At 45.1% G+C, this 27,866-nt stretch overlaps 1 protein-coding gene across 2 annotated transcripts in view; it reads left to right on the top strand.

Annotated features, from left to right (window-relative positions):
• Window positions 1-27,866, top strand: part of SDC2 (syndecan 2) — a 612,727-nt gene that overhangs the window by 576,662 nt on the left and 8,199 nt on the right. The window contains exon 3 of one of the 2 annotated variants that reach the window (XM_044065625.1): window positions 16,631-16,767. In XM_044065625.1, the coding sequence (XP_043921560.1) occupies window positions 16,631-16,767 (137 nt within the window). The remainder of the gene's footprint in view (window positions 1-16,630; window positions 16,768-27,866) is intronic. The other variant, XM_044065626.1, reaches the window with a different exon arrangement.

Genomic DNA, 27,866 nt, shown 5'->3' on the forward strand with positions numbered 1-27,866 from the left:
CCAGTTTTTGGTTTTTTCCCTCCGTAATCAAACCTTTCCAAGAAGAAGACACTCTTGTACCGGTGTCTCCCAGAGCACCAGTGGCCTGAAAACATAATGCTCCAGTTTTAACTACCTCCTTGGTACTGAAACTACAAATTCAAGAATTCTTGCACTGACTACTGCTTATACTGTACCTTCGGCACCAGCACCGGTATCTTTGGTTTCCAGCTCTGTGCCAGCTTCTCCAGCAGTCCCTCAGTAGGCTTTACCCCCCCCCCCCCACCTCGGTGCAGAAACTATATCAGAATCTTCCCAGAACAGGGTATTCATCTTCCATAGACCCTTTTGTGGGCCAGCTGCCGACTCCCTTTCTGGACTGACTGTAGTCTCCTTCAGGATTGTCCATTCCATCCTCCAGGAGTCTCTCCGGGGTAGGCTTCATGAGATTGGTGAATAGGCTGCCGGCAGCCAGAGGTATTCCTACCCCTCCTGGAGTTAGGCTGATTTCTCCAAGGGCTCCCACACTATCTCCTCCTCTGACTTCCAGAGTTTAGGAGCCCACCACTTTGATTCTCCCGGTACCATCTGTTCCAGTACCGTTGGGCATCCCTACCTCTGCACCGGATATTGCCCTGACTTCTGCTCCTTTCTTTGAAACGACATATTGTCAGGGCCAAGACTCCACTGCTGGTTCTGAGGGTCTTTGATCGGCTCCTTTTTTATATTTGGAGTTGGTATTGGCTCTCAGGACTTTGTGGTTGTGGGTCCTTCCCTGGCTTCTGCTTCAGAGGGTGAAGAATCGGAGCGGGGTTTGATCTCTGTTCCAAGATGGTCTTTCGCTGTTCTGGGCTCCAACTCCTCTTTGGGGGGGTCCTGCCTTCCAGGTTACTGAGAGCTTTAGCCTCTGCAGTCTCTCAGCTAGTCCCTCCTACGTCAGAGTGTTACATTACCATATCTTCTGGTCCAGAGCTGACACCAATCTCCACGACAGGACAGCAAGCACCGAAGCTTCAGGTTACCTTTGTGCAGGGTCCCTCCTCTGAGTCTTCCTCAGAGATTCCCACTGAGGAACCCCCCTAGAAGAAGATGTGCAAAAGGAAGCACCTAGATTCCCCAAAAGAATCTGTCACACAGGACACTGATTTTGATGAAGGGGAAGGTTCTAACGGTCACCACCTGAAGATGTATTCTCCTAGAGATTTTCAAGAAGATGGGTAACTGGAAGCCCCAAGACCCAACCTCAGTGCAAGCATTCGGTGTTCGACCATCGACTTAATGGGTGACCCCACCCACTGACCATCTGATCACACAGCACAGGCTTGGAAGGCCCCTGACTCCATAGACCCTATTCCCTGGAGACCAGACCTAATTCTTTCTCTGCTAGAGGGCCACCAGTATTGGGCCAAGGGTTTGGCAGTAGATGCCATGGTGGTGACAGCTGCCACCAAGAAAGAACTCTGAGAGTCCTACTATACATCCTCCTAACAGGGAGTGTAGGACGATGGACAGATTTGGAAAGCAGGTCTACACTTTGACCTTCACACTCAGGTTCTTGAACTTTATGGCACATTTTACTAGACTCCAGAGAGAGCAGATTAAGGAGTTATTGGATACTCTCACTGACACTGTGATTAATGAGGTGCAAGATAGTCTCCTCTCAGCTAGCCACCCTTAAGTCTTTCAAACTCATCCACGCAGCTTATTGCGTCCACAGCCAAAGGCATGACCAGAGCAATGGGTTCTGGAATTTCCATAAGGCACCACTCCTGGATGCGCTTGTGTGAATTTGTGTGAATTCGTGGAGCCCTTCAAGTCTTCCTTCATCAATACTCCTTTTGACAGATGGCCTTTGTTCAGTCCCAAGGTGAAGGATACATGAGCCAGGTGTGAAAAGGATGGAAAGACCCTGTCTGCTGTGGGCACAGTTTTTTTCTACTCCTCCGTGATCTTACTCCAAGAATCAGAGGACTGGAAAGATGTGGTTCAAGAAATCCCAGTGGCCTTTCCAGGAGACTCGTGGCAGCGGATCCCTTCAGGGCAAAGGGAGGGAGCTCAGATGGAAAGCTCCAACCACGAGGCAGGGATGGCCTGAGAAACCATGATTCCAGAGATGACTCCTCTGGACAACCTTACCAATTCGTTAGCTCTGGAAGCAGTCAGGGGAAGGCTCACTGCACTCGACAGCCTGGCAACAAATAACCTCCAATACTTGGGTGCAGAGAATCATTACCAGAGGCCATCATATCCCTTTCACCCTTTTCACGAGATCACTGAGAAAAATCCCAGATGTTCCACCCAATCAGGGGGATCTAGTAGCCATAGAGATTCAAAAATGGCTAGAAAAAAATAGTCCTTCAAGAAGTCCCATCAGACCAGATAGGATCTGGATTTTACTCCAGGTTCTTTTAGTGTCAAAAAAGACGAGGGACTGGAGGCCGATATTGGACCTCAGCCTTCTTAACAAGCTTGTTCAGCAGACAAAATTCCAGATTGTCACGGTTCAGTCTATTCTCCCTTTATAGGGAAAAATGTTTGGATGTGCCCTGTGGACCTTCAAGACTCATATTACCACATAAAGATAGGCAAATGCTCAAAGCATCTCTTTCGCCTAGGGGGCTAGTATCAGTTCAGAGCACTGCCCTTTGGCCTCACTACAGCCCCCAGAGTGTTCAAATGCATGGTAGCAATCATGGCTCACGTGAGATTACACTGATTCTGGGTGTTTTCTTATCTGGACAACTGGCTCCTTGCCGCCCCTACCAGGCATCTACTGCTTCAAGCCACAGACTTCATCATACACTTGTTCAGTGCCCTGGGCATAACAGTCAGCCAAGAAAAGTCACAGCTGTCTCCCACTCAGGACCTAGAATTTGTAGGAGTCCACCTCAGCACTTTTGTGTATAGCTTCTCTACCCTTTCACAAGCTCTAAAAGGTAAGGTCTCAAGTTCAGCTCATTTTAGTAAAGAACAAAGTGCCCGCTCTACTTGTCCTTTAAGCACTAAGATCTATGATGGTGGTCATCACCTTGGTTCCCTTGGCAAGATTTCACATGAAGATACTTCTATGGCTTCTCGATGGTCCATTCGGTCTCTGATGACTCATCTGATCTTGGTAACAGGCCGTTGCAAAAAGGATCCATCCTTGTGGATGCAGTCAGAAGAAATCCTAATGGGCTGTCCCCTTGTTCGCCCTCAACCCAAGGTCACCGTGACCATGGATGCCTCCCAGGTTGGGGGGGGGGGCATTAACTGGGAAGAACAGTCCAAGGCACCTGGTTTCCACAAGAGGCCAACTTGCACATCAGTGTCTTGGAAATGAGAGCAGTGCTCCTAGCATTGCAAGCCTTTTACTCTGGTCTTCCTCCCAATCAGACAACATGTCAGTGGTATGGTACGTCAACAAACAGGGTGAAACCAAATCCTACCCTTCTGCCAGGAAGCTCTGAGCATGGCAATGAGTGGTATCTTCCAACTGCTTTCTTGTGGCAACGCATATCCGGGGAGCTCCAGTGTGATAGCAGACAAGTTGAGCAGACACATTCTACTGCCTCAGGAGTGGTCTTTCAATTCCAGAGTGGCAAAGGAAATCTTTCTTTGCTGAGGCCAGCCTTGCTGAAGTTTCTCTGCCTCCCCAATGAACAAGTACAGCAGCTACTTTTCCCCAATTCCCCCTCAGTGAGAGTCCCCGCAAGATGCTCTCCTTCTCTATTGGCCCTTGGGTCTTCTTTATGCCTTTTACCCCCTTTCCTCTATTCCTAAGGAAAGCTCAAAGGTTGCAAAGCCAAGTGATTCTCATTGCTCCTTTTTGGCCCAGGCAAGTTTGGTTCCCCTTTCTATGGCCTCATTTGATTCACCATGGATTCTAGACCCAGCTCCAGACCTGCTGTCTCACCAGCAGGGATTGGTGCATCCCGATCTACACACACTCAAGCTCACAGCTTGGCTCCTCCAATTCCATTAGTTGCCAGGCAAGATTCCCCCATACAAAAAAATTCTTCTGGCTTCCCATAGACCTTCCACCAGGAGACTCTATTCCAGTAAAGGAAGAGGTTTTCAATTTGGGCCTTTGAAAACAATTTGGACCCCTTTATGGCACCTGCTGAAAATGTTTTGGGATTTTTAGCTGCCCTTTTTGACCAAGGATCTTCTGCTTCCACCATTTCAGTTTAGTTAGCAGCCATTTCTAATTTTCACAATGCATAAAACGACCATTCTTTAATTTCCCATCGCCTTTGTGCAAGGTCTTTCCCGAAGGTGTCTTATGCCTTAAGTCTCCATTCAAAGATCCCTTAGCTCTGTTATCTAACCCTGGTTTTGCAATCTTTAGTACTAACTCCCTGTGAACCAGCAGCTACTTGCCATCGCAAATTCCTTTCCTGGAAAACTTTTTCTAGTAGCCATCACTTTAGCCATAAGAGTCTCTGAAATCCAGACATTGTTTGAAATCCCCATATATCTTTTTTCATAAAAATAAGGTGTCATTGAAAACTGACCATCTGAAGTAGTTAACTTCATTTGTGCATCAACCTATGGGTTATCGGATCCATATCAGATCTGAGCCGGCAGTTTCCAACAGCTAAGATCTGAGCTCCAAGCTCCTCCCCCTTACCCATAACTCCCTGCCATCCCTTCCTGACCTCACATCTAGTTTGCCGCAGTTACACCAGCAGCTTGATCTTGAGCTTCCAGGTCTTCAAGAGTTGTTCTGTGAGAAAAATCTTTTCTTTTTCGATTATAGTTAAAGTTTTTGAGTGAGTTTTGTGTGTGCGTTACCTTTCCATTAGTTTTAGAGTAATTGTTAGCCTTTTCTCCCCCGTTTCTCGTGAGAGTGTTAGGGTGTGTGTGTGTGTGGTTTTTGGGGCCTAGTGTGTGCATTTTTAGGTTATTATGTCTGAGGCCGCCAAAACTTTTTTTTTTTCCAAGTGTACCGAGTGTGGCCATAAGCTTTCCCTGGCTGATGGCCACACTCTGTGCGTTATATGCCTTGGGGTTGAACACCTGTCTTCTGGCTGCTCTATTTGTGCAGCGTTCAACCCCAGGGCTATCAGGGACTGGAGGTCGAAGCTGATTCTGGCAGGACTTCTGCCCCCGGACTCGGCTCCATCCTCCGGTCCCTCTGTGGCTCCTGCCATGCCTACGGATACTTCCCTTCCCCTGGCTGGGACTCAACCTCCCACCTTGTGCCAGGAGGATAGGGAAGCCAGGAGGGAGAAGTGCCGAGAAAAACACCACAAGCGGCGGGCCGAAGCCTCTGCTTCAGCCCCGCCAGCCACATGAGCTTCTCCCCCCGGGACGTCCAGGCCTTCTCCTTCCCGGCTCCGTTCTCCCAGCTTTTTGCCGGGGGCCGGAGGAGGATGAGGCCCGGTCTCCCTCGAGGTCATCAAGGCAGCACCCCCGCCTCGGTGGCCTCTTCTAGGTCCACGAGAAGCCTAACAGATGCAGACTTGGACCGGATGATGAGAAGGTTCCTCCAGGCACAGCTGCAGATGGGAGTGCTCCTGCCTCCACCCCCTCCGTGGGGGAGCTCGACCCTTTTTTTCACCCAGATTGCTCCTTCCTCGACCCACTTTCCGGTTTCGGGGTCTACGGAGCCGAGTAGCGTCTGAGCCGGGGGAATGTCTGCGCCTATGGAGTCTGGTACTTCGGCGCCGACAGCACCCTCGAGCCTGTCTGGTCCCTTTTCTTCGGATCCAGGCTCTCTGAGTCTAGAGTTGAGCTTCAGATCTGAGGCGGTCAGTATGCCTTCGGCTCCGGCTAGGTCAGAGCGTACTGGCCCTTCTGATCCGATCGCATCGGCTCCGGCCCTGATCTGCTCGTCTGATCCGAGGGAGGGTCTGCTCTCTGATCCTAGGGAGAGCGGCTCTCCTGTGGCATTCGACGTGGTGGAGAGGGTTCTGTCGAGGGATTCCAGCTACCGCTCCACCCTGCACTCTCTCGCAAACGTGTCCGACTTCCATCACCCGGCCCCAGGGACAGCCTGCTCAGACGTCCCAGATTGTTCCCTTGTTGGAACAGGATGTGGTTGGCAAGGCCTCCTCGGACAAGCCCCCCCCCCGAGGAAGTTCCTCACAAACCGCAAGTGCAAAAGGAGGCACTTGGACTCCCCTGAGTCTTTGACAGAGGACACGGACTTGGAGGAAGGGGAAGGTTCCCCAAGATCACCCCCCAAAGACGTCTCATTTGGAGACATCATGGAGATGCTCAGGATCAGAGGGGGGTGGTTCGCCCCAAAGCCTACCTCTGACGAGTCTGTGTTCCTGGAGGCTTTTGAAGCAGGCCCGTCTACCTCTTGGGTGTCCCCTCCAGCCGATCCCCTGGTAGATCTGATCACTACCAGGGCATGGAAGGAGCCGGACACTGTGGAGCCTGTCCCTAAGAGGCCAGACAGAATTCTTAGCCCCCCCTCGGACAGGTCACATTGGAGTAAGGGAACCCCCATAGATGCCATGTTGGTGGCGGCAGCCACCAAAAGGGAACTGGCCCAGGAGAGTCCCTCTGTCCATCCCCCGGACAAGGAGTCTCAGGCGATGGACCGTTTGGGGGAGCGGATGTTTGCTTCAGCCACCTTCTCCATAAGGTCGCTGAACTACATAGCACACGTCATACGGCTCCAGCGGGATCTTATTAAAGAATACACTGGGTCGCCCCCAGAGTCCATGTCGGCTGAGGACAAACAGGTGTACTCTTCCCGAATGGCCACTCTCAGGTCTATTTCCAATACCTCTATGCGGCTACTGTCCCATGCTACGGAAGGAGCCGCTAGAGCTAACAGAGCGGGCGTCGTCCTAAGGCGACAGGCGTGGCTCCGCCACTGTGATTTCCCGGAACCCTTCAAGGCATCATTCGCTAATGCCCCGTTTGATGGTTCTGCCCTCTTTGGCAAGACCTTTTGCGACACCTTGGTCCAGAGCGAGAAGGACGGGAAGACGTCTGCTGTCAGAGTCAGCTTCTCTGCTCCCCAGAGGTCCTTCTCAAAGAACCAAAAGGGACAGAAGAAGATGTGGTTCCGAAAGTCTCAACAATCCCGTTTCACTCCAGAAAACCCGTCCTTCAGAGGCAGAGGAGGACAGGGTGGACGCCGCCCTAGAGGCAGAGGGGGCCTGAAGAACTTTGGGTCCAGAGAACCTTTCTTTGATCGGCCCACGCAGCAACCCTGAGGGGTTACCCGACTGCTCCACTCTGGAGGCAGTCTGGGGGGGGGGGCGTTTCTCGAAGCACCTAGCAGCTTGGGAGTCCATCACGACAGACTGCTGGGTACTTCGAATTATATCCAGAGGCTACGAGATTCAGTTTCTCCATCCTCCTCTCAGACCCAGATACCTCCCCGATGTCCCACCCGATCAGAGGGAGGCCGCAGAAATTCGTCAGCTGCTAGAAAAAGGAGCGATCCAGCACGTCCCCCCAGACCAGTATGGATCAGGCTTTTACTCCAGGTTCTTCTTGGTGCCAAAAAAGACTGGGGACTTGAGACCAATCCTCGACCTATCCCTCGTGAACCTGGCAATAGCCAAAGAAAAGTTCCGGATGGTCACTCTTCAATCCATTCTCCCCCTCTTGCTGGAGAACGACTGGATGTGCTCCATAGACCTCAAGGATGCGTACTACCACATCTTGATGGACAGACGATCCAGGAGGTTTCTCCGCTTCAGGCTAGGAGCCAGCCATTACCAATTCAGGGTCCTTCCCTTTGGTCTCACCACGGCCCCCCGGGTGTTCAAAGTGTTAACGGTGGTAGCGGCCCACCTGAGACTCCAGGGAATTCAGATCTTTCCATACCTGGACGACTGGCTCCTGACCGGCCCCACAGGGCATCTACTCTGCACAGCCAGAAATTATTCTTTGACTTGCTCCCCGGCTGGGGATCACGATCCATGCTGGAAAATCCTCCCTGCTCCCGACTCAGATCATAGATTTTATTGGAGCCAGGTTGGACACAAACCAGCTCTTAGCCTTCCTAACTCCGGACCGGATGCGATCTCTAAGACTCCATGTGCAGGCCATTCTTCATTGCCCAGCCCCTCCGGCAGAATTGGTCCTGAGGGCCCTAGGCTCAATGGCAGCTACCATCAATCTCCTTCCCATGGCGCGCCTAAATATGAGGATTCTGCAATGGACCCTCCAAGTCCAATGGTCCTTCCTGTGTTATCCCCTGAGCCATCCTGTCCCTCTCAGCAGGGTTTGCAGGAGAGCCCTCTTATGGTGGCTTCAGTCTCCGGACCTCCAAAAGGGGCGCCCCTTCTCTGTCCCCTCCCCTAGCCACGGTGACCACGGACGCCTCTCGCCTCAGGTGGGGGGGGGCATTGTTTGGGCAGGACCATCCAAGGCACGTGGAACCAGACTGAGACCTCACTGCATATCAATGTCCTAGAGATGAGGGTGGTGCTGTTAGCGTTGCAAGCACTTCAGAGCCTTCTTCCCGTAGGGACTATTGCGATCCAAACGGACAATGTCAGTCATTTGGTATATCAACAAACAAGGGGGAACCAGGTCCTATCCACTTTGTCAAGTGGCCATGACAGTTTGGGAATGGGCGATTTCCACCAACCGCTTTCTCATAGCGACGCACATTCAGGGCCGGTCCAACATCCTAGCGGACAAATTGAGTCGCACCATCCTATCTCCGTACGAGTGGTCTCTGAATCCCAAAGTAGCGAAGCAGATCTTCTCCATATGGGGTCAACCTTGTTGCGATCTTTTCGCCTCTCCTTCAAACATGGAAGTGCAACACCTACTTCGCTCTAATTCCCCCACCCGGGGAATCACCAAGAGACTCTCTGGTGCGTGCTTGGCCACACGGTCTACTTTATGCTTACCCGCCTCTTCCCCTGATGCTGAAGTTTCTGCAGAAAGCCAGACGGTTGGGGAGCACAATAATCCTCATTGCCCCATTCTGGCCTCGTCAGGCATGGTTCCCATATCTATGGTCTCATCTAGTGAATCCTCCCAGGATTCTAGATCCTGTCCTGGATCTGATATCTCACCTTTTGGGCCTGCCGGCCCCGAACTTGGACAACCTCAAGTTCGCGGCTTGGTTGATCCAGTTCCACTGTTAGCTAGGACTCCCGGTATCTCTTCCCCAGTCAAAGCGATCCTAGTAGCTGCTCACAAGCCATCTACTAGGAAAGTTTATCGTAGCAAATGGAAACGCTTTTCTATTTGGGCAGAACATCAGAAACTAGATCCTTTTACAGCTCCGTTACCAGCTGTGCTGGATTTTCTGTCAGGATTATTTGATCAGGGTGCTAGCTCTTCCACAGTCAACGTCCAATTGGCGGCAGTCGCTCATTACCATGTTGGATGTGATCTTGGCCCTTTGACCTCCTCCAGATTGTGTAGGGCCTTCTTAAAAGGAACCTTCTTACTAAGACCTCCGGTGAAGGATGTAATTCCTCCTTGGGACTTATCGCTGGTACTCCAGGCTTTAACAGCTTCTCCCTTTGATCCGGCTGCTTTGGTAGATCTCAAATTCTTATCCTGGAAAACGGCTTTTCTGGTTGCTATTACTTCGGCGAAATGGGTTTCGGAACTTCAAGCCCTTTGTGCCAAGCCACCGTACTTGACTTTCCACAAATTCCTCAGGACCAATCCCTCTTTTCTGCCCAAAATTGCTTCCAAATCTAACATCTATTAATTTGCCAGTCTTCCTTTCCCAATTACCAAAATAAAGGCGAATACAAGTTACACTCTTTGGATGTACACAGACAGTTAAGATTCTATTTGCACAGGACAGCCAGTCATAGGCAATCAGACCAGCTGTTTGTGTCCTTTGCTAAATCCAGTTTGGGGAAATCTGTTTCTAAAGTGTCACTGTCCAGGTGGATTTCCCAGTATATTCTCCTGGCTTATGAGAGTTCTGGCCGGCCTGCTCCTCATGGAGTCCATGCCCATTCTACTGTGTCTGTTTCTACCTCTGCTGCTTTTCGAGCTAGAGTTTCGTTGGGTGACATTTGCTCTGCTGCCACGTGGGCTTCTCATACATTTATAAACCACTATAAGTTGGATCTGGTTTCCAGAGGGAGAGCATCCTTTGGCTCCGCAGTGCTCCGGAACATCCTTCCATAAGGGCCTCCCAAGATTCAGGTAGCTGGGGACTCTGTCCCATAGGTTGATGCACAAATGAAGTTAACTACTTCAGATTAAGAAGTTATGTACTCGCCATAATGTTCCATCCGAGTAGGTAAACTTCATTTGTCAGCAACCGTCCTGCCCTCCGTCCCCCTGTCCTCTTCGGATGTTCATAGATATTCCTGCTTCATGGTGGATTGTATCCAGTTTACACTAGGCAGGTTGTGATTGCAGGTCTTGCTTTTGGGCAAACTCGATCTGAGGTCAGGAAGGGATGGCAGGGAGTTATGGGTAAGGGGGAAGAGCTTGGTGCTCGGAGGAGCTTGGTGCTCGGATCTTAGCTGTTGGAAACTGCCAGCTCAGATCCGATAACCCATAGGTTGCTGACAAATTAAGTTTACCTACTCAGATGGAATGTTCTGGTGAGTACATAACTTCTTATTTCCTTTCTTCCAAAGGTGGTCACTGAATCCAATATTAATCAAAGTATTGAGTTACCAGATTTCTTCCCCAAGTTTTCCAGCAAAGGTGAATATTGCTTGCATTTACTGGACTTGCATATGCAAGTATGTTTTTACCTCAACAGGACTAGAGTCCAGGAAATCAGATCAATTGTTTATTTCCTTTTCTGGCCCAAAGGTGTAAAAGCTGAGTCAAAAGTGACCTCTGGATGGCTGAGAGATTGTGTAACTTTCATTTCTAAACATAACTGAAAGTTACCAGTAAGAGTGCATTCAACCAGATCAATTGCCACATCAGCTGTTTTTCATTCAAAAGCTTTCATGGATGAAATATACACAGTTCCAACTTGGGCTATGCCTCATACATTTATCACTTATTGCAAATTGTATATGGTCTCCAGAGGAAGAGCATCCTTTGACTCTATGGTTCACAGGAAAATCCTTCCATAAGGCCACCCAGGAACTAAAGTAGCTGGGGACACTGTCCCATTCATCAAGAATGAATGAAGATTAACAACATCAGTTAAAGTTACGTACTCCCCTTAGTGTTCCATCTGTGTTGCCGATCTTCGTTCATTCTTGACATCCCATCCACCTTCCCTCTCCTGTAGATTTCCTGGGAGATCGAACCCTTGCCCTGGGTTTCCATAGGGATTTTACCTTAGACATCGCTTCTGCTTACAGTTTCTGTGTACACTCTTGCTATGGTCAGCAAACTCTATCTGAGGTAATGAGAGGGGCATTATGGGTAGAGTCTTTACTCGAGAGGTTTTTGGCTGGTTCAAGTTGTATAACTGCTGGGCCAGTTCCGAGGATTGGAACAGAGTCCCATTTATCAAGAATGAATGAAGATTGACAACATAGATGGAACGTTATGGTGAGTACATAACCTTTTCTTGAGTTGGCTTTTACCTCCCCTCCCTTAGCACAATCCTCTGTCATGCACAATTTCCTCCCAGTGACCACTGTGCTAGGAACAGGATGCACACACATACTCGCAGCTAGCACTTCTCTCAGTACCAGTAGTAACTGGTCATAGGGGGAAGTTCCTTAATGCCTTGGCCAAATTTCCTGTAGTAGTACAAATACCACCTCAGGTCTCCCCTGAAAAGTGGCTACTTAACCTATTGGGACTAACCTGGTCAACAAAGGATAAGTAAAATGCAGTCCACTCACCAGGAAAGGTAAGCTAACAATCTTACTTGTTTAACATATTCACAAATACTTTGTCTTGCAGTGCTGCTGCTGTGAGTTTGGAAAGCCTCTGTTCATGCGTAGAAGTGCCCTTTTTGTGTTATAGTAATTATGCCAATACTGTTAAAAGATTGTACTGGACTTGAATTCATCTTTGTGAATGAGTAGTGAACCTGTGCAGGAATCAAGCAAAGCCTTCACAAGGGAGGGGTTTCACTTGCAATTAATATGCTGCTCTTAAGAAGATTCTGATAGCTGATGTGGCATGGTGCAACACTTCTGCACTGGTTGGAGCTTACCTTAGCACTGGGTTTCTAACAGGAGTTGGGGAGAAATTATGTAATTTTGTTAATTAAATGAGTCAAAAACATGTTTTCCAGCATGCAGTGAGACTACAAGGCTAGACACTTCTATTGCTTTTCTGGCTTTGTTTTGGTTACGAAGGCAACAAGTCAGAAGCTATTTCAGCAACATCAGAAGTTTTAAGCTGAAGTAATTTTTTTCAAGGCTTTTCAGAAGGTTGTATGTGCAGCAAACAATTGCAAAGAAAACTGTAATGTTTCATTGCTCTAACTCTTCTTGCCATGGAAGGAAGTAAGTATTTAGTGCTCTTATCTGCATCCAGCTAATAAACCAGTTTGATGAATAAATGATTTATGAAAGATTCCATTAAACTGCCATCAGTTGCAGTCCTTGAAAATTTTACTTTTAACCAGTGTGCGTCTACCAAAGTTTGGAAAAATCTTCTGTAGTCCATCGTAATTCCAATGGGTTTGCATAATTACTATGGCGAAATCAATGTCTTTGTGTTCCAGCCCTTTATTGAATGCACCACTTTCTGTAGCCTCTGAATAGGCCGCCTAAGGTACTTAAAGGAGTACAACGGGTTTCTAAACAGAATTCCTCAACTTCCCTGCCTCTTTCCTCCCTATTTACACGTTCCAGCATAAATAAACAACAAAGCATTGTTTAAAACATTTCAATTCCCCTCACTTTGCTGAAACCAGCCTACCTTAGCGTACAGGGATTGTTTACCTTCCAAATACATTCTCTCGCGTTTCAGTTTAGCATGTTGGAGTCCCCCAATTACTGACATCATCACGGCCAGGGCAGTGGAGGTTTTTTTTTTTAAGAATTCCCTCCCCCGAAGTGACATCACCGCAGCCGGCCTCGGTCAAACAAAGAAACCCACCCATTCTGTGATGTCACAGCTACCTTGTCCTTCCCCCAGCCTTGGAGTGCTAAAATAGAGCTGCAGGAGGTAGCGAAGTTCTTTTCTTGTCGGTGTTTCCAGTACGCATTATTTTGCCAAAGGAACCTGTTGCGAGAAGCTGTGCTTTTACCCGCGTTTTTTCAGTGATCAGCTAAATTGGTAAGTCAACTTTTTTTTATAAAATCACTACAGTTGTAGCTGAATATCTTCTGTTTTTGCTTTATTTAGTTCTAATAAGCAGTATAACTTCCAATTTTTGTGTCATAGCTGTCTTTAGGAACGCGTACACGTGTTTTTGATTTGTTCGTAATAGTAACATATTTCTTTTTTGTGCGCATAGAAGTACTGTCTACCCGGTAATCAAGATGTAAATAAAAACAATATACAAAGTATCATCTTTTCAACGTAGTCTCAGTTATACCCATAATCAAATGGATCATACGTTCTTACATTTCAGAAGTAGATAGACTAACATAGTCCTCAACAAGAGGTCGAGAACAAATCGCTAGGGTGCAAGATAAGCAACTATAATCATAGCGTTATTTTAATCATAGAACTACGTGTACTACCCAACTGGATAACTACTTGACTACAGAAAAAAAGTTGTATCATTCCTAGAACACTTTTTATGCGCGCAAAAGAAACAATATGAATTACAGTTACAAAAAAACTATTTACCAATTATGCATAAAATACAGGCAATGCATAAAATGGAGAATACACAACTAACAGTACCTCTTTTATTTACAAATACCGCGGCTATAACTCTATTACCGCATGTTACCTTAGGTCACAGGGCATGTGTTAAAATAACCACCCCTTCAAAACAATTTCATGCGTCTTGTACCTTGTTGTAAAATACGTTCCTACTCCTAACATTTCTTCAGTTATAAGGGACGCTGGTTATTTTTCGCAGTTTTTGTAATGTGTTTATAGGCTCATTGTTATATCGTTTTAGTTACTATTCTGGCTTAACAAAAAAAAAAGATTGAAAAATGTGAATGGTTTGAAAGGTCTTCAGGAATTTTATTTGCAGGTTGCTAAGAGGTGACCTGTGTCTGATCTATAAAGCACTGTCTGAATCGGTTCTGCTTTTAAGTCCAACCGGAATGTCCTGTAGGGGGCAGCTAACAAAAGATTGGGGAAACACAGCGCTAAGACATCTCAGAAGACTCCTGAGTAACATAGCCACTTCCAGGCTTATGAAGAATAAGCTTCACATTTCAATCCGAAGTCTTTCATTCACCAACTTCCTTTGAAAGTATAAATGCTGTATACCTGTGGCCTGTTAGTGCAAAGACAAGGAATCCATCTGGGCTGCCAGTATCCTAGGTTCAGGAATGGACCATAGTGCATTAGAAGAGTCATCCAGGGGAGATGGGATGAAGCAGCTGTCAGACATTTTTCCTCTCCCAAGGATAGGGTGCAGAGTTCATTTGTGAATCTGCAACCTCTAGCCTGTAGTATGGACCAAGGGCCATGTTAACTGCAAAAATTAGGGGTGTGTCAGACATGTAGTGTTGTGTGAATGTCACTCCCTTTGTTTGGAATCCTGATCCGCTACCATGAAATGTTGACTTCCAGTACCTATCTGCCTCTTCTATGTGAATCCTCACAACTCAGTTGCTGGGCTTGGTAGACTCAAATATGTATCATGGAGTCCTGAGAACATTTCACGTCTTGCTAGTATTGTCCCACAGGCTTGTACCAATAAGGCCTTGCCATCCATGACGTCAGGAAGACTACCTGGCAAGGTGATATTTCCTGGACGTCAAAATGCAGAGGAGTTAAGGAAATGGCAGTTGGGGTGAAGAATTGGCACAGTGGAAATGGAAAGCAGAAAATTAGTGTACTGCTGTGGCAGTCTAGCCTCTTTTAAGCCAGTAGGTTGTAAGATTGACAGTCAGACCTGAGATCCCTACTGGGATTGCTCCATCTTCTAACAGATTACCACCCCCTTTTTGTCTTTTGGGTAGACAGAGATGTGCATTTGGGTAGCCCACTCAGGTCAACCATCCAGCAAGTATCATATTTTCCTTACTTTTAGGACACCTTTACTCTCAGTTGTAACAGGGCTTTGTGTTCCTATTAGTCGCACAGAATTCATCCTATCCCTATTGCTACTTAATGAAGGTCTGGTCTGTTTCCATACATGGCCTGCAATTACTGGGTTCCTGCAAGTATTTCGTAGGAAGGGGGAGTGAGAGTATACCTTGAGCTTGGGGAAGCATGATGGGTGGTACTGGTCCTCCATCCCTTTGTAGGAGGACCCCTTTGCAGGTAATCGTCCTTTTTCTTTTCTCTTCTGAAGGAATGTGGTTGTCTGCACCACTCTGTTCTTTGTCAGGGTTGTGCAGATAGAAGGATTTGGTCAGGTCTGTGCAGATGAAAGGATGTGATCAGGGCTGTGCTTGATAAATGTTTCTTCAGGTGGGGACGCTCCTTGGGTACCTTTTGTTATCCTTTGATGCAGTGTGTGTTGCCTCATTTAGTTCTAGTCTAAGACCTTGAATTCCTCAGTGACTTGAGTAGGAGGATCTAGGGTAGTTTGCTGCTTCTATCTGGATCTGATTTAGGGTTGTGGCCCAGGGGATCTGAACTGGTCCAGGGGTTGGTGTCTTCCTGCTGTCTGAGTTGCTTCTTATTCCATTTGATTGGCTTCTCCGGCAGATGGTGCAGAACTGATTAGTCATTTTTCTTGTAGGTTAACTTCCCCACCTTTCGCTTCACTGGAGTTTGAATGCACAGTGGTAACATGAGGTCTGCTGGTTTGGAGCTCCAGTGAATGAACTCCCACAGGGCAAGTCAGAGCTTCCTGCCCACCTCCCTTTAGAATGGGTGATGACTCAGCAGTGTCTACTTACTCCCACCCTCCTTGGCTGCCTCCTGCAAGAAACGCCCATGCAAATAGTCAAACTTTGGTGTGGCGTAGTTGGGACTTGTATGGGCCATAGAGCTGCCTATAATATATGTATTTTTACTCCACTGGCTGATCTACGATGAACCCTGTCCTTGATGGATCAAAAGTTTTTCCTTCATTTTCATCTCTCGTACTCTCCTTTAGGGAGGAGGATCAATCTTTCCAGTTGGCTTTGACTGAGATTGGAGTTCCCTGACTGTCATGCGGTATATGGCTACAATACTGTTGTAAATTCTTTTTTTTTTTTCTGTATGCTTTGATTTGCAGAAAGATGCTTAGTAGGGTTGATTGGTAAGAAGTAACTGGTGGGTTCAATGGATGAGCCGTTTCAGGAAATAACAGCATAGAGTGCATTGCCAGTAGTGTCTGCTTTATTGTGGAAGCACTTACAAAATGGTACAGAATTCTAATTTGGGTTATTTGACTTCCCAGTCTTGGACTCATCAAAGGGTTTTTTTTTTTAATAACTATTATGGTAATAGTATTAGTTACATAGACCACCTGGAAAGCTTACTTGTCATACTCTTGCATTTACAAGACCACATTGCAACAGACCTTGTACATTGCCTGCTTATCTGTTGTCCGGATGAGCGGTCTGACCCATTTTTGACCTACATTGAGCTATGACCAGAACCACAAGGGCTAAAGCTATGTGCAGTTGTAGTATTTTATTTTTTCTTGTCAAAGTCTAGTAACTTAATTTTGCAACACAGAAATTGCATTGGAAATGCTATTATATATATCTATATATAAATGTATATTAGTTTTGGTCAGATAAAATATAATTTCTTGTAGGTAACACAGAACCTGAAGACAAAGAAGTAGAAGTAACAGCAAAGATGCCTCATTTGCCTCCGTACGTACCCAAAGAGACCGAAGTTGAGATCACTACTGCATTAAACAGAGCACGCAAGATGCCTGCTATAACAGAGGTTTGTGAACGTTTCAGTTTGTGTGTATGGGCAGTATGGGTTGGTTAAGGAAAAACTCTGCAAAGGCACTTGGGACAGCAGTAACAAGAAAGTACTCAAAGCTAAAATGTAGTTCATATAAGCACAGAATATGATAGCATATGAGGACTACTTGCCCCCTTAGTCTTCCCCTTTTTACCTCCTGGATAAGCTGCAGTGTTTGTGTAATTGCCATTCATTGCTTTGTATGTTCCTTACTGTTTCTGACTCTTGCATAACTTCTACCACCACTAGGATATATTTCTTCCCTGTGGAACTTGGGGTACTCATAGGCCCCCCAGTATCAATAGTTACCCTTTGAAAGCAGTTCTCAATCACAGGCAAAGGCATCAAGGGAACTTCAACCTTGTCTTCTGCCTTGCCTACTTTTTGACACTGCTCACAGGTTCTGGAGTACCTTGTTACATCCCTTGCATTTCCAGGCCAATAAAAGTTCTGCATAGTACATCTCTTAGTATGCTTTGTCCATGTGACCTGCAGAAGGAATTTCATGGGTTATGGCTAGAAGTGGCAGATGGTAGGCTCTGGGCACTACCAGCTGCTGTATTGCCTCATCCTCTAGCCCTCCCTCAGTGGTCCACTTTCTCTGCAGTAAGCCTTTGTTCCAGTATACAGACTCCTCTTTTCCTTGAGAATTGGGTGCCTCATTATTTACCTCCCTTAAGCCTCGGAATGTAGGGTCCAAGAGCTGAACCTGTCTAAACTCTACCTTTGTAACCCTTCTCAGCTCCCCTTCCACAGGAAGTCTGGTATATTCTGAGAGCGGTGCCTCACTGTCAACTTGAGTACTACCACTCACCTCTGCCCTTGCAGTCACCCTGTTCAGGAGAACATCAGTACCTATCAGCAGCTGTGGCTCATCTTCAGGCTGACTGCTGCAAGGTATCTCCCTCCCTGAAATAGCCGCATACCAGTCCCAGCTTTACTTGTGAGGTCTGTCTCGGTCTCCTCTAGGCTATTAGACCCACATGCCTGTCTCCAAGCCTGACTGCTTGTAACTGCATGTACACAAGGTACTGCATTATCAGAATCCTTCAGTATCAAGACATCTGCTGGGATATCCTCACACATCTACTTGCTTGATTACTTTTCCACCCTCCCAGTCGAGGAGAACCCTCACCAAAGGTATTTGGAATGGGGTCCCTCCTAAAGCTCTGAGAGTTGACTGCCCAAGCAAGTACTGCTCCTCTTTAAACACTGCAGGCTTGACGGTGGTTATGTCTGAGGCTCTCTCTCAGCAGTGGCCTGTTTTCCATCCACTAAGATAGGATTCAGACTCTGGTGATAAGTTTGGTACCCCTGTGGTCTCCAGACAACCTACCACTGGCATACTGTTATTCCCACCTGCTGGCTCCCCCACCTTTCTTCAGTGGATATTTGTATGCTACATGGTTCCTCATGTTACATTTAAAACATCTAAACCTTGATCCTGGCTGTGTACCTGAACTAGCGGCTTTCCGTGTTACTGGTGGACTCTGCTGGGATGGTTTAAGCTGCCCACCATGGTTTCCTTTATATCCAAGTGCAGCACTGGGTATCCCCCTCTTGTGTAGTGGTACCCTGGTTGCTAAGTAGTGATCCCCTTTTCTCCCCAGCTCATCTGTAGAGTTGCACTCAGTCTGCCAACCAGATTCTCATGTCCTCAGGCAAAGTGCTAAGGGCTTGTTCCCTCACCAAAAGATCTGCCAGCCTTCCAAAAGTGGTGATCTGACACCCACTCACCCACCTATGAAAATAAATCTTTGGCTCAGCAGTATAATTACATGCACTTTCATCTGCCTTGCACCTGTGCTTACAAAACTTTTTTTCTGTAAATTTCAAGTGTAAACGTGTAACATTTCAATAAGCATTGTTTAACCATGTCATAATTTAAACAGTCCGTATCAGACAATTTAGAAACAGCAGTTGCAGCTTTACCATGGAGTAAGGGATCAGGAACCATGCCCAGAGCCCTTGGGCAACATCGTATTGTCTACATATTCCAAATATATTAAAATTGTCAAAATGATCACTTTTTGTATACTGTGGAAGGAAAGACCTTTGTTGTTTCTGGGGTTCGGTTGTTCCCTTCTCCATTACCTCCATGTTCCCGTCGAATCGGCATGTCTGTCTCATGTTGCCACCGCTTCTCATTTTCTTTAACCTTCAAATGCTGCAGTCTCTCTGCCAATTCTAATTCCAGACAGGTTTTTAAATCCTCTGAGGAAATGGTGAACTGTTTGTGAGGTTTGCACATCCCCATCACCAGACTGTTTCTCCTCCTGTTTGCTGGTCTGTGCTGCAGCTGTGACAAAGGCTGAAATCATTTTTTCTTAGGTTGGTATACACCATTCCTTTGGATTTGCACACCCTAGCCAACTGGTTCACTGTCACCTTGCCATAATCCTCTGCTGACATCTTTGCCTGCTTCCCCTGATTAAAGTAAACTAAACTAAAAAAAAATAAAACTGTTGTGATAAATTAAACTCTGTATGTTTACCTTGTGGCTGCTGAGAAGTACACACACTGTTGGTGACAACTACTTACAGGCTACAGAAGATCAATTTAAATGTCCACATCACTGCTTACCAGTATGCGACTTCCCTCCTCTGGGCCAGTGATAAAGAACCCTCAATCCTCAGCACTGACACTGGTGGGGGATGTTCACTGAGGGAAAAAAAAAACTACACACAGTATTTTCAGATGCATCTGTCTGCATCAAGTACATTTTCCCTTAAGAGCACACAGTTAATGCACACACCAGTCCTGGGGCTGGGTTTCCTCTCCAGCCCCCAAATAAGACTCCCCATTGACACAGCTGTGGAGTTGAGTCCTTACCCAGCTGTTTCAAGCCAAGTTCCCCCACCACCCTCAGTGAAATCCGTGCTGTCAGTGTCCCTGTTTAAAGTAGGTGGTGCACACACTGAGATGTTTCTCTCACACACACACACACGCATACACCTTGGGTAAGGCGGCAAAGCGTAACTGCTTTGCCGCCTCAACCTAGACAGTAAGGTAGATACACTGCCACCAGAACACCCAAAGCCAGCTACTTGAAGGCTATTGCCAGGGTAGCCAGTTACTGTCAGTAAAATTAATACTTATACAAATGGTAATGTTTGACTAAGCAGCAAGACTTTCAGGAACATGGAGCCACAGTGCCACTAAATAAATGCAGTTAATCTAAGGTTAAATGTTTTCTAAAAGACCAGCCACAGTGCTACTAAGTAAATGCAGAGGTTAAATATTTTCTAAAAGACCAGCAATGGTTAAAGGCATAGATATATTTAATAATAAAATGGAAAACCTAAAAATATGGAATATCTGTTTGCAATAAACACCAGAGTTTTAGTTCACAGGAAATATAAAAAAAAACACAGATGGAAAGACTCTGAAACAAAAACAATATTTAGATAATCTCACTATATTTTCTAACTGACTGAAGAGTTGCTGTTCCGGAGTTTCTAAGCAAGGCAAGATGAAGGTGGAGGAGTGTGTCTTGTCAGCTCCCAGAAAACAGAGCATCTATCACATTTCCTACTAGTATTCAGGTAAAATTTCAGTGCTGACTACTGTACATCACCTCAGGTCACCTGATTCTGCGGGTCCCACACTAGCCCCCTCACTAGTAATTGAGACAGGATTTTTCACTGATGTGTCACAGTACATATGTATAACATTAGCTAAGGCATATTGCAGCATTTGGAAACTAAAACAATTCCAACACTTCCACTCTTTCTGGAGATGCTAACAAGACATTCTTTGGCACCCCAGGGTAGCAGTTATTTCACCATTAAGGACAAAAGAGTAGGATCCCAGCCCCAGCTTTTCACAGACATTGCGTGTCTGGCTGCATTCAGACCAGTGAGAAAATGTTTATGGCCAAACCAAGTCATTTGATTTCAGGATATTTTTCTTAGCTGAGCTTAACCCCTTCCCTTCCAGTATCCTCTGTTAAATATATACATTTAATCAGTTATAACAATACAGTCATACATGTACATTTCTTTTCTGTATAGCAGTACCCACTGTTGATACATTTTTAACACAACCAACTTTACAAATACATTTTTAACAAAAGCATCTGTACAAATCGGTTTGATATTCAAATGAGATAAAAACTCCAGCTAGCCTTGCTGACATGTTACACATGCACTGCCATACTCCCCCAGCACAGCTGACACTACCTCACGTCATCACAGGGAGTTTGAGAAATAAGGAAAGAATAGGATTTTGGATGCATGTCCTTTAGGAGATTAGCAACTGTGGAATTTTTATAAAGTAGCAGAAAGTAGTCTAAAAACTAAGCTAATTCTGTAAATGGAGATTTTACCAGCAGAGATGACTGCAAACAGGGGTATGGAAAATGGCAAAAGCAAGCTGGAATTTTCTGGAGAAAATTAGACTGGAGATCAAATAACTAGACAGGGAAAGGTAATAGTGAGGTGAGCCCAAAAAGGAGTTTGGACGGCATATTAGAAACTGCCTTCATTACCAGGATTGATAGCATTAATCCATCCCTTTCTCTTTGCCTATACTCTAAATGAAAGACCAACTGCTGTTAAAAAGACAATTAGTTGGGCATCTAAAGTAATCCATAACTGTAAGACTCTGTAATCAGAGGAGGTTAGAAAAGGTTGAGAAAGTAGAATGGGGAGGCAATTTACAAAGGAAAATGGGCGGACATCTGTATGGCTCCCAAATATACAGGTCCAGAAGTTTGAGGTTTTTTGTTTGGAAGCATTTGCATAATGCTAGAGATGTGATGATGAAAAAGAGAGGTAATTGTGAAATATGTTTTTGGAAATGTAACAAGGTGGCCAATTTTTAAAAATTCCCTACATTGAAATGTTGTGGGGCCAAATTGTAACTGAGGAATTTTAATTTTGCTGGGGCATAGTAACTGAATTGCTTGACATTGTAAGGCCTTAATATATTTAATGCTATTGGTTACTAAAAAGCAATTACAACAAAGTAGAAATCAAACTCTATACCAACTGTAATTGAAGTGCAGAGCATTGTAAAGGAAGTAAAAGAACCTAAGGTTGGGATCTTCAGAAAAGGGAAGGAATAAATTACATAGAGTTTATGGGAACAGTACATGAGGAATAATACTCGGGAGAATAATACTCTGGAGGAGTGAAGTTTAAGCAAAGGTAGGTGCCAAGTAACTATTTTACTGTTGGAGTCCATGATTATTTAAATGTATCAAAACTTTGTGTACCACATGTGGTTATTTCCATATAGGGAAAATGGAACGTAGCCTTAGGAAGCTTATTTACAATCGTCTATATGATAATAAAGCCAGTACAAATAATGCCCTTTATAAGCATAAGCTAGTTTGTAAAGGTAAAAAAGCAACTGATGTGAGAACACCACAAACTCTATTAAGTGCTTTTTGTCCAGCACAGTGGCTGGACTTCATCAGATAAAAGAATCAACTTCTTAGACACTCTTAAATTTTTCAACAATCCAGTCATTTGGGTGTCTATTTAGTTTGTAAAGGTACTAGTAGGTTTAAATTTGGGATTTTGGAGATTGTAGTTGACAATATAGGAGAAAGATGGTGGGAAATAGACCTGGAGATCAGAGAACTATATTGACAGCTAAAATTAAATGACATGGTACCTCCAGGTATGAACGATAACCGCATTATTGTCCCCCTTCTAAAAAAAGTGCTCCTACTTTAAGTATTATTCATAACAGAACATACGTTCTCTTGTTTTAAAAGTCAGAATTGATTTATGTTCATTACAGAGTGTACCATTTTCATGCTTGATTTATTTTACTTAGAATTGTTACATGTTTTTTATGCTTTGTACCTTTCAGTGCCTCCATACTTATTCCAGTTAGTAACAGATTGTTATATAAAGGATTCAGTTACTAGTGGAATTTGTTCTGATGAAGTCTCTTACAGCTTGAGATGAAAGCGCTTGACCTTTCATATGTTTTATGTTAATAAATAGTTTTACTTCCCTTCGGATTTTTTGGATACTACTGGCATTTGTATTGGATGTAGCATAGTCGTGAGGGGTCAGTTACTTGCTCAGGATAGCTTTTTGTTTTCTCATAGTCTTGTTTGAGCCATGTTTTTGACACTGCTTTTTGCTTTACATTTGTCGTGATTTGGCAGTGTTCCTTGTGCTTGTGCTGACACATTATTGGCTGGCTATTTACGTGTAGTATCCACCTTATTTAGACGGAACAAGGCAGTTCAATGACTTCTGTACATTTGTACAATGAAACTTCCTCAGGTTCTAATGATACTAATAACCGAAGCATTGGTGAACTTGCACATTTGGTTTTGTTACTTTCTCAACAAGTCAATGACATTCGGAGCAGTTTGGAAAGACTACAAGCTCCACAATGCTTTTTGGAAGGCACTGCATGCAAGGAAATGAGATTAGCCAATCAGGGTGACTTTTCTTGACTACCTGGCTTCACGTGGTCATGTATTACATAAGGAGGATGGAAAGCACCAGGACAATATGTTTAGATGGGAAAATGCTAAGGATTTTAATTATAATAACTGGGCTCATAGGAAAGTTAACCTACTAACTGAAAACAATTTGTCTCACCGAGTTACTTGTGCATCATTCAGGACTAAAACAGAAGATTTTGAGAACAAATTCATTAAGGTACGTGCTTTGCAATGTGATAACTGTTACCTCAATGAGAGCATTAAAATTAAAAGGGTACCTAAGGGCCTACGTGTTTACAAATTCCCTAATGGCTTGAGAGTTGGGGAAACTGAGACAGATGAACTTTTAAAGCTTTTTGATAACTTTGGTTGTGAATTAATGGCATTTATTGTCTGGGTTAACGACACACGTATTAAACTGTTAGATGAGTTGAATGTTTTAAATGAAATACTGGATGATTTACTGCTAGAGACCAATGCAGATAACTATGTAGCTGTATTTAATAAGGTTGAACGATTTGTTAAAAGTAATCTAGATAGGAAACAATAAAAACTGTTTAAAGATGAAAATGACTACCATAAGATGTTAGCCTACCCTTTCCCTAAATGTTATGATGTTAACAGTGAACGCAGTGATTTTGAGCCCGCTTATATGGAATTAAATTTTAATGGACACATCCATACACATTATGAACCGCATGGGGGGCACAAGGGATGGAGAAAGATATGACAATTATGATCATAATTACCCCCCCCCCAGGAGGTTTGAAAGAATAGAAAACCAAAACAGGCAAAAAAATGTTTTTCCCACAAACCCACACTCCGCGAGGGGGAAGGGACAGAGGCATAGGAAGAGGTTGTGCAAACAGAAAGGGGAACAATTAACCATTATGCCCAGTGCCCGCAAATTGCACAGTACCTTGGGAGCTAACGAGATAGAAACTACACACAGAGGAGTTATGAATGTTAAATGGATTTAATATTTTTTATTATACGAACATAGTTGACAATTTACACTTTCAGCTTTTTAAAAAAGGCTTTAAATTTGTACCGTCAGGAAAAATAGGTACTGTGGATGCCCTTATTGAACTACGTCTCTTCATGAGGAAGTTAAACCTACAGATTTTATTTAAAAACAGTGAAAATGCTGTTTCACTATACTGGTGTTACTGTGCGTAAGAAAAGTTGCTTTAACCCACCACTGCACTCCCTTTCAGTGTTTGAAAAGTCCTGTGTGGAAGATATCCACAACACCTTTAATCATAAGAAAGAGTTTTCATAACATGTCAGAGGAAGAAACAGTTATTTAGAGAATTAAGGGAAAGCCAGGATATTAGGATTATGAAACCTGACAAAGGTGGGGTAGTGGGATAGTGGTTTTGTTTGATAGAATGAATTACAATAACCAACTATTTATTATGCATAGAAAATTTCAGCTTTTTCTTGGAAGACTCCCTCTTACAGGGCGTCATTAATGAGAACTTATTTGAATTTTTGAAAGTAGAACATCCAATTATTCCTCTGGCCGTTGGAGTTCCTAAAATTTTCAAGCATTGACCATCTGCCCTTCAGGGTTATAATAGCAGCTCATAGTAGTCCCAAGTACTGTTTAGGGGTATTTCTAGACAGGCTACTTAAGGACTTAATAAAACCAGTTGACTACTTATTGAAGGACTCCTGGGACTTTTTAATCAAAATTCAGTCCAGTTGGCTTAGTGATGTGAGTGTAGCTTCTCAACAATTCATAAAGACTTGATGTTCGTGCATACAGCTGCAGTCATAACAGATAGGTTCTCCTGCCGTCAGGCGGGTCCTCGGTCGGCCGAATTCCAAAGTCTAGGTCCGGCGTCGGTTGTTGTCGCTTTCTTTCCTGACGTCAGTGCGACGGGTATATAAGACACAGCCGACGCCATTTTCTTCAGTTTTTTTGCCGCGCGGTGCCCGAAGCAGAAGCAGTTAGCAAGTGCCGGTCGGCCAGCTCCTGAAATTACGAAAATTTGGAAACCGAAGTCTTCTTTAAAGCTAAGTACCCCGTTGGGGAAACTTTTCTTGCCTCAGACCGATGTCAGACAAAGTTAACAATTGTATTTCTTGTGGGAAGCAAATACCGCATAAGGATTTTCATTCCCTCTGTATACCTTGTTTAGGCCCAGACCACGACATCTCGGGCTGTCGCTTTTGTGCTACTTTCAATAAACGCACTATTAAGCGTCGGGCGGAGTTCGCCCAGCACTTTTTTGGTAAAGCTTTTGATTATAAAATGTCGTCGGAGACTCAGATTACCGTTTTGTCCAAAAAACGCAAGGACAAAGACCGACACGCAAGGTCCGCAGTCTCCACCGACACCACGCCAAAACCGGCCACACGTGGTCCGGTTCTCAGCGAGGTGCCTACGCAGCCCCTGACTACAGACGACACTTCTCTGGCGGTGTCTTCTGTAACCGAGACCGCAGGTGCCTCGGCCCATACCCTGACTACAGCTACCGAAGCCACTGTGAGTGTTGAGCCTCTTAATGTGGACAGGTCCACTTCCACCCATGGTGTCTTCAGACCCTCATCTTCATTTTCCATAAAGGCCTTTACTAAGTCCAAATCAGCCATGCATCCCAAGAGGCCTGTTGCACAGGGCCCATCTCCAGGTCCCATGCCTAAAAAGCAGATGCTCAAAATGGCTGAGGATTCAGTTACTCTTATCAGGGGTTCCCAACCCCCTCCAGACAAGAGACCCAGAGTGGAGGAAGATTCTCCCTCTTCTGACCAGGGCTCCATTATTTCAGAAAATTCTGATGAAGAGGAACACTCGTACTCCCCTTTTGAAGATTCTGATGCAGGAGCAGTCCATTCCTTCTGTATCTCCCCCAGAGGATTTTTCTTTCGGGGAAACCTTGCATACCTTGAGGGAACACTTCCATTGGGAAGGCCAAGATTTTTCAGATTCCAAGAAAAGACTTGGGGAATTTCTTTTGCTACCTCAGCACAGACCTCTGGCGATACCTCCTGTCTTGGACATGCTTGATGAGGTTTACTCGGAGGCTTGCCTTAATCCGGATCCCCTGCCTCCTGCCCCAGTCAAGCCTGATAGGTACTACAGAGTTCCTAACTCACACCAATTTCTTTACAAAAGCCATAATGCTGACCCTGAAACCATTTCTCAAGGCCCCAAGGGAATGAAGGCCTCTACTGCTAAGAATCCATTACCTTCCGAAAGAGTCTAGATCCTTAGAAAGGTGGGGAAAAAAGGTATATACCTCGGCCACCCTAGCCATGAGTGCCTTAAATTGTCAGTTCCGTATGCTTAAATATCAGCAGTTTCTGTTATCACAATTAAGGAATAAAATGTCACAACCTGAACAACCAGATTTGAAGGAGTTGCAGGATATGATGCATAGTGCAGAACAAGTGGGTAAAAACACCTTACAATGTGGCTATGATGCTCTAGAGGCCTCAAGTAGAGCTGCTGTTACAGGATTAGTCATTCGTAGACATGCCTGGCTTAGGGAACAAACCTTGCCTGATCATGTTAAAGCTAAACTACTAGATGCTCCTTTACAAAAGGATGTATTATTTGGTACTAATGCTGAGGAGATACTACGGAAAATGGAAGAAAAAGTTAATCTATGCAAACTGTCAAAGCTTTTCTACAGGTACAACCACCACGTTTTAGCAGAAATTGGCCTTCAAAAAACTGGTCCTTTCCAGCCACGGACAAGCCCCAAAGAGGTAGATACAGGCGCACAAGGGGCAGAGGACAATCTCAAGGATCATATAGAGGCAGACAATGGCAAACTCCAGCACCAAGAGGTGGCGAAGACAGTGCACAACAATACAGGAAACAAACCCAATGACTTTCCCCTTTGCATGCCAAGCAAGTCTCAGCTGGCAGCACCCTTGGGAGGAAAGCTGGCATTATTTTCAAAAAATTGGCATATTATCACAACAGACAAATGGATCCTGGACATTATAAACAGAGGCTACAGATTTCATTTTCACACTTCCAAAAATGAGAGGCATGCCGAACCTGCCACACAATCAAAGGGCAGAGGCTCAAAGACAAATTTCAAAGCTCATGAACATGAAAGCTATTCAAGAGGTACCTACTCACGAACAAGGTCAAGGTTTTTATTCCAGACTATTCCTGGTACCAAGGAAGGGAACCGATTGGAGACCCATTTTGGACTTATCCATCCTAAACACATTTCTACTCGTACCAAAATTCAAGATGCTCACCTTATAGCAGCTTCTTCCCATGCTGGGCAAGGAGTCTTGGCTGGTAACATTGGACCTCAAGGAGGCATACCTGCATGTCCCAGTCAGACAAAGCTGCAGAAGATACCTCAGATTTCTTGCAGGTTCAATCCACTATCAATTCTCTGCATTGCCCTTTGGCTTATCTACTGCGCCCAGAGTATTCACGAAATGCCTGGCATCAGTAATTGCCTACTGCAGACTTCAAGGGATACAAATTTACCCTTATTTGGACGATTGCCTGATCCAAGCAGACAGCAAGCACATACTTCTGGAACATCTGGCTTATGTAACATGGTTATTGAATTCTCTGGGATACACAGTCAACAAAGTGAAATCCAGGCTAACACCATCTCAGAAAATAATTTTCCTGGGTGCCAACTTGGACACAAACACCCAGATGGCCTATCTTACG

This window comes from Protopterus annectens, chromosome 3.part0 (assembly GCF_019279795.1).
Source record: "Protopterus annectens isolate FY-2018-M chromosome 3.part0, PAN1.0, whole genome shotgun sequence".
In the NCBI taxonomy this organism is placed as follows: domain Eukaryota; kingdom Metazoa; phylum Chordata; order Ceratodontiformes; family Protopteridae; genus Protopterus; species Protopterus annectens.